The 13,338-nt window shown below is 44.3% G+C and overlaps 1 protein-coding gene across 2 annotated transcripts in view; it reads left to right on the top strand.

Moving 5' to 3' along the window:
- LOC126540197 (uncharacterized) overlaps nucleotides 1-13,338 on the top strand; it is a 118,858-nt gene that overhangs the window by 88,602 nt on the left and 16,918 nt on the right. For both annotated transcript variants that reach the window (XM_050186988.3, XM_055075873.2), the window contains exons 5-7: nucleotides 4,310-4,377; nucleotides 5,555-5,673; nucleotides 9,771-9,843. In XM_050186988.3, coding sequence (XP_050042945.1) covers nucleotides 4,310-4,377; nucleotides 5,555-5,673; nucleotides 9,771-9,843 — 260 coding nt within the window. The remainder of the gene's footprint in view (nucleotides 1-4,309; nucleotides 4,378-5,554; nucleotides 5,674-9,770; nucleotides 9,844-13,338) is intronic.

Genomic DNA, 13,338 nt, shown 5'->3' with positions numbered 1-13,338 from the left:
AAAAAAAAAGAAAAACTAAAGTAGAAAGTCGGAGTGGCGCCACCAGTTGTGGACAATGGCACCTGTCATGCGGCGTCTGCACTGGCTAATTCACAGCAGCAGCATAGAGAGAAATCACACGGAGATTATATCGACTCATCCGTTTTAGGGTGGTTGTTTCAGATTGCATTGCAGCAGTGGCGGGACCTTTGGGCTAGTTGGCATTCCATGATGTAGTAACTTAGCAGCATGAAAACAAAGGAGGGGAGAGAAAGTAAATGACGTACACTAGTGCTATTCAGTGGCAGTTTTCTAGGTGACAAAATGATTTATGGGCATGCAGAAAAATGATGATAGGCTTTTAGATGAATAATCTGTAGTGGTGTCCTTGGACAGAGAAAGATGGAGCCTCTCTCTCAAGCAGCGTTAGAGCAGACTGGCTTTCACCCCGACAAAGGTTTGTGTTGTCTGAGCCTCCTCGTCTCTACTGTGATGATCCGGATGTGACCTATCCGTCTGGCTGGACTGAACATGTTTCTTTAGTGGCCCTTTAAAAGCACTTACTGCAGGCATTGTTTCAGCCTGCCACTCACACTCGGCACAGACATTGTTTTATGTTTTTATTTTAATGTGGAGCAGCAGCTGTCCAACATCATTGTGCATTACATATTGCACAGCACTGGCAACTGCCGCATGCCTTAGATGCCAGTGATGTTATGAGTTGTTAAATTGCTGTAGAGGGGTGCTGTCAAACTTGCACTCATGTTGTCTAAGCTAGTGATACTTTTCAAAAATGGTTGAACATTAAAATGGCGACAGTTTGAGCAGTCTCGCTGTTTCAGCAGCTCCTTGTTTCAGCAGCCACCAGTGCTCCTGTTTGCCCTTGTTTTGCTAACCTTTCATTCTTTTTCTTTTATTTTTTGTGCACTTCAATGCTTTGTGGTACAAATAACACACCTCCCTGTTTAAAGGGCCCCTCACCAGGTCTGGGGAATTTCGAACTAACAAGCACGTTGCATACAGTGCGCAATAACGATCGTGCCTGCAACGTATTAGGCCACTATGCACTGCGAAGACAGCTGAAATTTAAAACCAAATGTCCTTTGCCCTCCCCTCGCGGGTGCTGTGCTCCCAGCTGGGGAGTCGACGTCACTCATGCAAGTGCATCTACGTAGCTAGCCGTGATGTGACGTCGCTCATAGTGACACTTGTCGGCGAGAATCATTCAAGTCAACCGCAATTATTTGATCGATCTGTTGCTTCAATTTTGGAAGCAAGAGATTATTATTTTCAGAAGACCATGTGTTATTTGTATTGTAAAGTTGCGTTGGGGAAAGTAACTCAGTTGGAATGTCACGGTTTCTACTTCTAAACAATAAAAGCCCTAGTTTAAATTGAAATGTGCAGGTGAATGCTAGCATTTCAAGAGTGCGAGAAATGGGTGCTGCTGATGCAGTATATGAACTAGGGGAAATTATTTGGACTGCCCGGTTCTGACTCGAGTAGCAACTGCGTAGTTTGCGCAGCGGCGCCCGCCGTATCTTAAAAGCGATGTGCAGATGCGACGACTTTGTAGTCGGTCGACTCACGGCCTGCCGCGGCTTGTGTTACTGCTCCGTCCTACTCGCACTGCACTCTGCAACTCAATTATGAGAAGAACCCGGTACCTCCATAGCACGCACACAACCTGTAGCAACTGCTAGAAGAGGTCAACCCAGCATGCTTCACGTGGCCATGTCATCCAAACCGATCTTGATGGTAATTCCCCTTCTCCCCCCAAAATAAGAGAAAAAGCTGTATATAAGCCACACCTGTGTATGAGACACATCTGCAAGAATTTACGAAAAAAGAAAACGCAACTTATCAATCGAATTACCGTATTTTTTGTGTATAAGTTGTGTTTAAGTTTATAAGTTGTGTATAAGTGTTGTGTATAAGTTGTATAAGTCAGCACGAAAACCAAACTGCTTAGATGTCAGAAGGTTAAATTTTGTTCGGTAGTTCTTTAGGCGATTAACAAGGAGCTTCTCAATTACTTGACTTAAATATGGGAGGATGGTTATAGGGCGATAATTAGAAAAGATTCCTCGATAGAAAGAGACAACTACACGAAGCAAGGTCTGTAGTTTTATTGGTGTCACGCGCTAGGGCAAAGGCCAGTGATCTCGGTTAATGACCACGAACTCGCTGTCACAACGCGAGCGAACGCTTCCCACTGTGTCTCTGAAACTTGAGATTATGAGATACACCGGCCAACACTAGACGCTTAGAAACCCAATGCACATTGAGGCACCAACGGTCTGGGCTCCAGCCTTTGCACTTGCCGGTGTCAGATTACCGCCAAGGAACGATACCCTGTGGCCCGCTCATAGACATGCGCGCCAGGAGAGGGCAGATAGACGCCCGCCCGTAAAGCCCCCCCCCCCCCGCCTCTTCCCCCGCCCTTGCCCATGCTTGATGTGTGCTTGATCACGTTACAATTTCTTTCTCTATGACGTTACGGCACGTTAACTCTCTCGCCTTGCGCACACGCATTTGACCGAGCTCTGCGAGCTGCTGTCCAAGTGCGTGCGCTTTGACCGTTCCATGTTGCTCGAACTTTTCATGCGGAAGGATGCTTGAACTAACTTTTGCCTCGGCCAACATTTTTGATAATTTTCTGCTAGATTTACTAGCCAGAGTCTCCAAGTACGTGCTTGAAATGGCTGAAAACTTCGTTAAATCGAAACCACGTCACGAAATTCATTAAATCTCAAGAGATGCACTGTTTTCAACAGAACTAAGATGGGGGAATCAAAATACCTTGTTACTTCGCGAATTTAGCTAAATTGATGTTCCTTATTTCGAAGTGTGACTGTACTCCATTCAGAAGTGAAACATTTTGCAAGAAAAAAAAAAAACTGACGCAGAGCACTTAGTAGTTTTCTCTTGTATAAAAGTACAGCACTTAAATACTGAACATCAAATTTAGACACCTCTTGTGTTTTTCACTCCGGCAGCAGCTGCATATGGCGCGGCTAAATGTGTCCACGCAGGCTCTATCTCAGAAGCGATCTGCAGTGGGCACAGAGTCTAGGCACGGGGAGGGCTGATGTCTAATTTTTGTGCATTGTGTTCTCACGCTTAGTTTGAGTTTAAGCAAGAGGTAGCATGAAGGGCAATTCGCCTGCTGCTGCCGCTGCTCTTTCTCATGCCAGCCTCTTCACAGTGAGTGCCTGTGGTCATTGAGTGGGATGTGTTCATGTATACATGTGTCCTTGTGACAGCGCGCTTGTGAATTTAATTAGCTAGGGAGCATTTACAAGATCTTATGGCCGATAAAATTGCTATTCTTACTTCGCATAGCTGTCTGACAATTTGCTATCCTAATGAGTGCTTCATCTTTCAGGTGAAACTGCTACTTTCTTTTACGAGACATATAAATTTATGCAATGGTTGGCAATTACTGGTTGACACTCGGTTTGTGTGCTGACTACTTTAGTCGTCTGTTTTAGCTGTAGATTTTAGTTCTTTAATCAATCGCCCTTGTTTGCAGCACCATGAATGACCATTGAGTCATAGAAATTGAGGGGCCAAATGATTAATTATTACTGTGCATGAATTTTGTGATGAGAAATAATCAAGAATGTTAATGTTAGAATTCATGATGTTGGAAGTCGAAAGGGTGGTGTTCGGGCACATCCGTATGCTCGATCATTCCCCTGGTGGGTTCGAGTGGCATTGTAGTAACACTGGCATGCACGCTAGTGCTCTCCAGGCACATTTCTTTTAGAGCCTGTATGGCCAGCAGTACCACTATCTGTTGAGTGGTAGTAGTCTAGTTGTCTTTCATTTGGGTAGTGCCAGCAATATATATACTATACATTTGTATCAGCATGTGTGTGTGTGTGTGTGTGTGTGTGTGTGTGTGTGTGTGTGTGTGTGTGTGTGTGTGTGTGTGTGTGTGTGTGTGTGTGTGTGTGTGTGTGTGTGTGTGTGTGTGTGTGTCAGTATGCAGACTTGTCAGTGCAGTGTTCTTGCTCAAAGGTCTACCTACATCCTAGAGAAGAGACGAACAATAATCCGCTTGTGTATATATATATATTTTGACAAGTCTGGATACTGATACATGCATGCATATCCAGTGTTCAAAACAGAGAACTTAGAATGTTTGGCATTTGTGGCCACATGAACATGAGTTTCAGTAGGCGGTGTTTGTTCTTTAGGCATGTTATTGCAAGGTGGTCGCAAGTGTTTACATCTAGGGGCCCTTTCCTTACCGGGCTTTTGGCTGCATTGTGAATGAAGGAATAGCAATGCCTGTTGTCTTTTTCTGGCCTTTCCTTTTCAGAACCTTGATGATGAGGTCTTCCGCAAGAGACATGCCAAGCTGGAGGCAAACGAGAAGCGCAGGAAACGGTGAGTTGATGTCTTTGTTGAATCTTTGGTGCATGACATTGTTGTCACGGGCTCCAGTAATGGTGGTGGTATGTGCCACAATTGGAAATGCAGTTGTAACCAATCTCCTGGGTGTTGTCACAGGGTGTAGGCATCAACTATGGCTACACTGGGAAATTATCTTTGTGGCAATCTTTTGGTGTTTGTTTAGTGGGAAAAGATTCATCAGTGCCTTTGTAGCGCGTCCATGTGGCAGGCAGCTGATGGTCATGTATAACACAGAGCGAGAGCACACTCGTAGTGGTTCCATTCTGTGTTTGCACCATGTTGCAAGTGCCAGTAGTCCCCATGCCACGTGTGTGCAAGTGCAACAACATGGCTCGGAGTGACAGCTGTGTGCACCAGTGTTTGTAACATTTTCTTTTTGGGCAGAGTTGCCTGATAGTGGCTCAAAGTGCTCCATCTTTAGTCTCATAATGGTGATGATGATCCTGCTTAGAATTTCGTCTTCTTTGATTTAACTGTTCCTACATGTCTTCCTTGTTACTTTTTAAACTAAAGCTTTGCATCACCACCTGCTATGGTGAGTCTGGTCGGAATATAAAAAGTGGCAAACAACCTCCTGTATTGCAGAATGGTGCCAGATCTCAGGGTTATGCTTTGCTTAAAAAAGGAGCCTTGATGGTTCACTAGTGAGTGCTTCAGTGTGTCTTTATAAATAGCGACAAAGGGAGGCTCGTATATCTTGTTTGGGATAGAATGGGGTGAAGCATTAAACAGCCAAAGTCCCTTGAGGCTCTTTACCAGGGCAATTTGATGATTATTTGTCACTCAAAAAGTTGCTATGACTCCAAAAAGGCAAAATTGTCATTAAGGTTATTATTAAAAACTTGCTAAATTTAGTGACTTTCTTCACTAAGTTGCATTGCTGGCCAACGTGATTACTGAAGGCATTGTCTGGTCAGCTACACTTCTTGGCTAACAGTGATGGTGGCTTTGTTTTGATTTTCACAAGCTGCTGAAATGTCAGCGGTAGCATGTGCATTCTTGCGCCATGCTCCTCAGTGCTTTTTGCCTAGCTAGCCAAAAGGCACCACATTACTGTCGTCACGGTAACTTCCCACAAAACCATGCCAAAACCATGGGCAAGGTTTCTATAAAGTATGTGTGGTATACGTGACCGTCCTTGTTGTTGCAGCTGGGACCTTCAGCTATTGCGAGAGCAGCAGCACACCGAGCGCCTTCGCCGCCGGATGGAACGCAGCGTGGAAAGGCCGCCAAGCTGCCCGCCCTCGTTCTGTGGCGATCTCAAGCATAGTGAGTGTTGCCTCGTTGCAGCTACCATAATTTTGCATTAAAGGGCCCCTAAGCCAACGCAAGCTCAAAAGTTAGTTGCCTAGGGGCTGGTGTGTACTAGTCTACCATGACCACATAGCCTAAAGAATATGTTCAAATGGTGTGGTATAATAGCAAAGTTACTGGCGTTCTATAAACGAAAACGTGGCTGTCGCTGTCTCTCTCTTTTTTGCCATCCTCCCCACTGGTGCTCTCTCCCCCTTGCCGCACATGCTCGCCAACTCGACACAGTGCAGCAAAAGCAACAGGTTACGTCCGCTGTATGATTGTAAAAGGCTGTATGATTGTGCGGCCCCAATTTCCCTTCACGTGAAGCTGGCCGAATGGAAGCTTCGTAAAAGGTTCATTCGCACACGGCGAACAAACCCCCCTCCATTTTTGGAACACGCAGTTGGCTTTTGCCATACTGACGCGGTCGCTCTTCGATGACCGACCAGTTTGTATAGCTTTTTCCTCTAGCGAAATCGCCTGAAGCACCCTGTTGACATGCGAATGAGGCACCAGAAAGGCCAGGAGAGGAGCACGAGATTGTTTCCAAGATAGCCATGTGGCTATTTTGGAATGATAATTACATGGATTTGCCGGACATTCGTCCTTCTGACTTCAAATAGTTACATGGGTTTTGATGTCAGCATCAAGCTCACTTTTAGTTGCGGATTTGTTGTATAGCAAATCTCATTCATCCTCTAATTACTACTGTTAGATGAGCTCGAGAACATTGAAAACATGAAATTATTTACCATGCAAAAAGTAACATGTCTACATTTAGCTGCACACACACTTGAAAGGGCACTGGAAGGACACCCCGTTTGTTTAAACAAAGACGGTAACACTAGATTGCAGTAAAGTTTAACCACAGAGGACAGATAAAGAAGCTGCCATGTGCCTTCCCAACAAATCCATGTGAGATTGTAAAATTTGTGCATCACCCGTGGGTCACACCGTAGCTAGAAGTATTGCAGTGTGCAGGTTTTCCTCAAGTAATTTTATCATGGGAAACACTAAAGTACCAAAGGCCATGGATGCTTTTGGTTCTTCGGACAGCAAGGGTGGCACTGACTTTTTTTTCATTGAAGGACGAGCAAAAAAGTGCAAGAGACAATTAGGAAAAGACGAGATCATCTATCACCCTGTCTTTGCTTACTCTTGTTCCTTCACAGTGGAATCCATGCATCTAGTCCTTATATTCTGTTATTAGCTTTGCTAGTTATTTGCATCTGTGGATGGACTTGATACAAAAGGCTTATAAAAAGAGTGTCCGGAATATGACATTGGCCCAATTTTTTGAACTCAATAGTTTTGAATCACTTTCTTGGTGAGTACAAGATTTCACTTTTTCTCAAGGCACTTCGATCACTTGCCTCTCTTTCAAGTTTTCTCAAGTTGCATTTTTGGTACCAGTTCTGATGCAGACAAAGAGTTGTGAATTTGTAAGCTGTTGTCAGTGGGATAATGCCCAAACTGTTGTCAGTGAATAATGCTAGAAGAAAATACGTGGAGATAATTTTAGGGCATTGCAAATCTCGTGCAATGTAGTACAAGATCTGCGTATGGAAATGGTGCATGGACAGTCAAATACAACGGTGTGGTAATTGTGTTGTGCTTGTAGGTACAAATTAATGGTATCAAGTATTAGTGTACATTCAGTATTCATTGCTGTCTTGCAGACCTAATTGTCATTTAATTTGGGCATCCACAGCACAAAAAAGCGTGCACAAAACTCCTGAGGTACAAGAAACATTTCTTGCAGCCATCGAAAGTGCTCTCTTTAACTCACACTTGTTAACTAATACATCTGATATGTAATTTCATCCCTTTGACTAAATTATTCTTGCATATTTTATGAGAAACTTAAACGCAATAAGTCTAGAGCAAAATTTATTTTCTGAAACGTAGTGCACTTTCAAGTTAGTAGAATGTGCAACATTAGACTTCGTAGAAAGTCATAGGTTACAAGATGATGTATGTCTTTACATACACTACAGAACTGGTTTCCTAGATTGCTGAACAGTTCAAGAGGAATATTCCACCTCAACTAATGCAACCATTCTCAAGCTTCAACAAGCATTCTTGATATTTTGTTATGCTTTTCTGTGTCATGGAAATTTGATTACATTAATCAACCATTTTATGTTCAGGTGACTGGGCATACCTTGTGTTTATTTTGGCTCTGTCATTTATTATGCACATTCTCTGTATGTGGTGAAGGTCATTAGCAATGTGCACGAGTGTTCTACTGCAGCAGTGGCCGAGAGCTCAAAAATATGCTTGCTCAATCTGTCCCTGTTTGATTTCGTCATGCCGTCACACGCGCCATTGTCATGCCATTGCGGTCCCGCCTCATCACCCTTAATTCAATCCTCACCCCCCCCCCACTAAATGGCAGAGAAAAACAGAACTTCAGCGCAGTGCTACCTGTGGGGACAGAACTGGCATCATGGCAGCAAGCGAGTAAGAATCTAGTTGGGAGTCACGTGTGCTAACCACAGAGCCGTTGCTTAAAACTTTCCTCAACATCAACTCGTCAAATTATCATCGTCACTCGTCCATGTTTCTGGTTTTCTGTGATGGGACGAAGTGTACATGTCACGCTTCTGGAGTCATGGTATCTGCGCATGTGTGACGAAGGCAGCAGCAGGCAGCACGCTCGTGCAAGCTGCAGCAGTTGTTCGCAATGTAGCTGTATGGGCATTGCAGTCATTCTTGGCGTTCCTTTAGGAAAGGATGGCTACGTCTACCATAAATTGCATTCGCACAAGTGTCATCTTCATGGCTTTGCATTCATCTTGTCATTGTCGTTGTCATGCCACTCCTGTCATTTCCACTGTATTCGCCCTCTTTGTCGCGTCGCTGTCATTGTCATGCTGCCTCCATCATTGCTGTCTTGTCGGCATTTCCGTTATACAATTGCTGTTGTTGGGCTCGTGCTGCCACCCATAATCACAATTTCGTAGCTTTTATTATGCTGCCACCACCATTGTAATGTTGTCATTGTTGCATGCAGTTGAGGAAATTTGTACAGGATTGCAGCCTTGCCTGATCGGTCAAATAACTGGTCAGGTAACTGCCATTGCAGTAAAATGTTTGAGTGGCTATGACACCTTGCTGCAGAGAAAAATGTCACTGGCTGAATTCCTGTCTACAGCAGTAACCATTTTTCGATGGAACTGAATGCAAAAAAGCGTTTGTATGTTAAGCATCGGGTCGACGGTAAACAAACACGGGAGGTTGAAATTGATCCAGATCCTTTTACGATGGTGTCTCTTATAGCCCCTGTTGTGCTTTTGAATTCAACACTAAATTAATCAGCTAATAACTATATTCATCACAGGCAAGATGACCAGACGTGTGTTCCAATCTTAATTTTGAAACCCTCGAGAAGTATGTGCTGCAGACAGGGTTCTCACTAAGAGTGCCTTTCCTCGTAAATGCTTATGCTTGATGGCCAACTCGCGAGCGCTCGCATTGCGTGGCCAGGCCTTGGCAGTACAAGGGAAAGCAGCCAACGCAACACATTTTCACAAGTGACAATGTATATTGGAAGTCGGGAGACCTCGGCAAGATGCAGGCTGGTGGTGACTGAAACATTTGCCTGACTTGTACAGCAAACAATGCTAGAGAACAACAGAAGAGAAAAACGAATTGCTTGTCAGAAGTCCTTCCTATGTCGTGTCTGGCAGTCTTCTCCCCTGGCGCTCGATAGGCCAAGCTCATTTCGGCAGTCCTACCTTGGTCTTTCGCTGCGGTCAGCATTGGTGACTGGCTTCCAAGAGAGTCGCTCCACCAGTGTGTGTGGTAGCCGTTTGGATCCTCACACAGGAAGAGAGGAGGAATGTCTGCTCCTGCTTATTTCTGCAGTGTGCTCAAGGGTGTAGGGAAACATGAAATTCCGTGGTTCCCCCAGTGTGGTCAACGAGTATTGTGGCTTCAGGTACAGTGTGGGCATTGTTGAATACGTAGCGAGTGTCTTCATGTCGAAGGCCAGTGTGTTCCTCTGAACTTTCTGTGGGTGCGGATCCATGTGTGTGTGGCTGAGTGTGTGCGTCTCATGCCTGCAGTTGGATACATCGAGGTCGTGGAGAGTCTGCCAGTGGTGGCCTTTGGTCAGCCCATACCCGAGCTGCAGCCTGCGTGAGTGCTTCATTATTCGTTTGGGCTGGGGTGGGTAATGTGTGTTCTGGGTGGTGGCCAGCTGCACATTTTGATGTGAATGACGGTGACGTGCAAGCTGGGTTCTGGCGAGCTGCTGTGGTGTTATTCGGTGTATAAACTTCGAAAAGGATGGGTGTTGCATTGCTTGGGTTTCTGTTTAAATTTCAGATTGAACCTTTCACCCTGAAACAACAGCTAGCTGTGGTCATCTCTCCTCACATTTTTTTAGTGTGAAATTCTTTAGTTGTCAATGACCAAACAAAGGAAAGACCCCCCCACGCACACACACAATGACAGCAAAGAAACCAGTTTATGATTATAGCTCCCTACACTCAGTATCAGTTGGAGTGATCTAACGTAGATAGGATACAGATTCCTGTAATTGCTGTTCGAGATTTTGGCAGCACACTGAATAATAAGGGTTTCTAGGTGTAGCCGCGAAGACTAAGATTGCTCTGTTGCCAGAATTTCGATGGCATCTCAATGGATTTTGTGGCCTTTGTAAGTTCAACGATGGCACTTTTTGGCATGTGACCTTTCCTTTTTGACTAAAGAATTTCATGCTTGAACAATTTTTTCCTTACCAACTGTTGAATACATTGTCAAATTTCTAAGCCTGCATGCTTTATTTTTCTCGCTTGCTTTTTGTCACGGGCAGATGCTACCCATAGTGGAACAATGGTGCATTCTTTACAACAGCCTAGAATTTACCTTACTAAGCAGCAGTGAACTATGTTAGATATGCAACATGTATCTTTAGTTCACTTCACTTTCAGCCTTTGGTGGGCATGTAGTCTTTTCTTTCAGTGTACTGTATTGGCTGCATAAAAAAAAAAATGTCTGATACAACACTTGCACAACTTCTCTCTGTATGACATCGTTGTGTCATAATCACCTGTGAGGTTGTGAAACATTTTTTTTTACTGTGACAGTAGAGAAGTACATGAAACTCGGTTTGCTTTGTCTGTCCATTTGTTCTGTTATTCCTACAACATGCTTTGTCGTTTTCGAAGTTATTTTGTTGTTGCTGGCCACTGCATCATCCCCGACTTTGCTATTGCTAATGCACGAAGAGAAAGAAAACTTTACCCACCGTGGTTGCTCAGTGGCTGTGGTGTTGGGCTGCTGAGCATGAGGTCGCGGGATCGACTCACAGCCGCGGCAGCCGCATTTCGTTGTGGGCGAAATGCGAAAACACCCGTGTACTTAGATTTAGGTGCACGTTAAAGAAACCCAGGAGACCGAAACTTCCAGAGTCCTCCACTATGGCGTGCCTCATAATCAGCAAGTGGTTTTGGCATGCAAAACCCCATAATTTAAAAGAAAGAAAACTTTGCTCCCAACCACCACCACCACTGAGAATCCCGTACCAGTGAAGCAATCCAGACTGAGTCCAGACTGAGCAGTACTGTAAGAATGAGGGCAGTATTATGTGCATAACCTAGAAGCTGTTTTTGACAAGGAGGCTGTGTGTTGGCAGGCAGTTATCTGTTGTCATGCTCGTCAAAAGGACAGGGGTACAAGGGAGGAAGTGCATGTGACAATGATAAGCCTCAAACATGGCACAACCCACAATAGAGGATGCGCCAAGGATAAGGTGTTTGGTGGAAAGCGATGTCAATAGCATGGACACTGATAGAGCTTTATTACACAGTAGCTCACAGGATTCACAGCTGCCAAGTGGCTGACATAGCAGTGCACATGTGCAGGTGAAAAAAAAATAAATGTCGCTTCATTCTCGTAGGTGCACCTGCATCATTTTGCTCGTGACATCAGTTGAAGCTTTAGCCTCACAGTTGATTAATCCTCGGCCGAGATCTTCGAGATGACTCACTGAGCCTGAAGTGCAGGAAGCCGTTTACACAGCGAATGGCGCATCTCTGGTGGTTTAAAGATCGATTTAAAAAAATGCAGAACTTAAAAAATGGTGTATGAAAGTTTTATACTCGAAGGCAATCTCAAATGTCATGGTGCCTACACATAGTGTACGTAGGGGCCGGATGTGTTCTACTGGATGATGGAGACAGAAAATGACTGTTTTGCGCAACTTTGCAGACTTTATTTACGCAGACCACAACACAACCTCGCCATGATATCACGCAAAAGAAGGAAAAATAAACACGATTCATAAAGGTTTCCTGAATGAAGTGTTTTCAAGTAATGAAATGTTAAACTAACTCGACGAAAAAAAAGACGGCAGACTTCAGCAGTCCCTTCAGCTCCGAACTCATTCACTGTGACAACAGCATTCTTCTACCGTGGTTTTTCCCATAGTTCATTCCCCAATAGTGGCTGAACACATTATTGAGAAAGAACAGGTGAGCAAGAACAAGGTGGTGATCTTCACTGTAGGTGAATCTACTGCTGTCACAGTAAGTGTGTTCAGAGCTGAATCACTGAAGTCTACTGTAGTTTTTGTGTGTCTGTGTGCACAAGTGAGGCAGTTTGCTGAGCGCTAGTATGCAAGTTGAAAATGTGTGAGGGCTGTTTTGCATTAGTTGTACGTGCAAAAATAAGATTGCATTCTGCTTGACATAGTGCTTGGTCAATGACAATGTATCGCATTACTTCTTGTTGGTTGATTATATACATGGAAAAGTATTCTCTCCTTGCTTAAGTTAGGTCTGATTGTTGATTTCTTTTTGGTATATTTTAAGAAAGCTCGATGAAAGAAACACACACACATGGTCACTGTGAATTGAGTTTTCCACCTGAATCGGCAGATGCGAATGCATGTATTGATATGTATAGAAGACAGTTTATGCCCTCTGGCAATCCCTCAAGCAATCGTTTCAGTCTGTTTCATGTGGCTCTCTCATGCAACCACATGATCGTGATCACTGGCAATCATCTTTGCAGGTTTCACATAAGTGGCGTGCTGCCATGAGGATGATGCTGAGGAACGCATAAATTTATACACGTGGCATCTTTGTGCATCAATTAACGTGCATTTCTGCATCGTGCTTGTCTGGTCATGCAGTTTTAAAATTTGTGCCAAATAAGAGACATTTATGGTTGTTTGGAAGTGCAAACATGCACAACGAAGATGAACAAGACACAACAAGCGCAGTTGTCTGGTTCTTCTTCGTTGCCTGTGTTCGCACTTGCAGACAACCATGTACAGTGCTCATGGAATGAAACGTGACATGGAGTATTTAGTAGAACCCTGCATTTGTGCAGAATACTCGAGTGTACCATGTCATGTCACTAGGAATCTGGTCATCGAAGGTGACACGGACCCCGCTATAAGTCTACGCACCAAAATTACGTCGCTGTGACACAAAGTGCAGCCGGTGGAAATGAAAGCAAACGCATTAGTTAGCTCTAAATTAACAGGTTTCATTCCGTGAGCAGGGTACCTATACTGACTGGCCTGGCTATCCACTCTCCTGCGAGAAAAATTTGGCCCTGCTTCAACTTCTCTTGATCATCTGTCGATGAGATTCCAAAGCAAGCACCATGCCTTGTGTTCAC

This window comes from Dermacentor andersoni, chromosome 2 (assembly GCF_023375885.2).
Source record: "Dermacentor andersoni chromosome 2, qqDerAnde1_hic_scaffold, whole genome shotgun sequence".
NCBI lineage: Eukaryota > Metazoa > Arthropoda > Arachnida > Ixodida > Ixodidae > Dermacentor > Dermacentor andersoni.
Note: the sequence above shows the minus strand (reverse complement) of the source record. Positions and strands in the feature narration are given on the sequence as shown.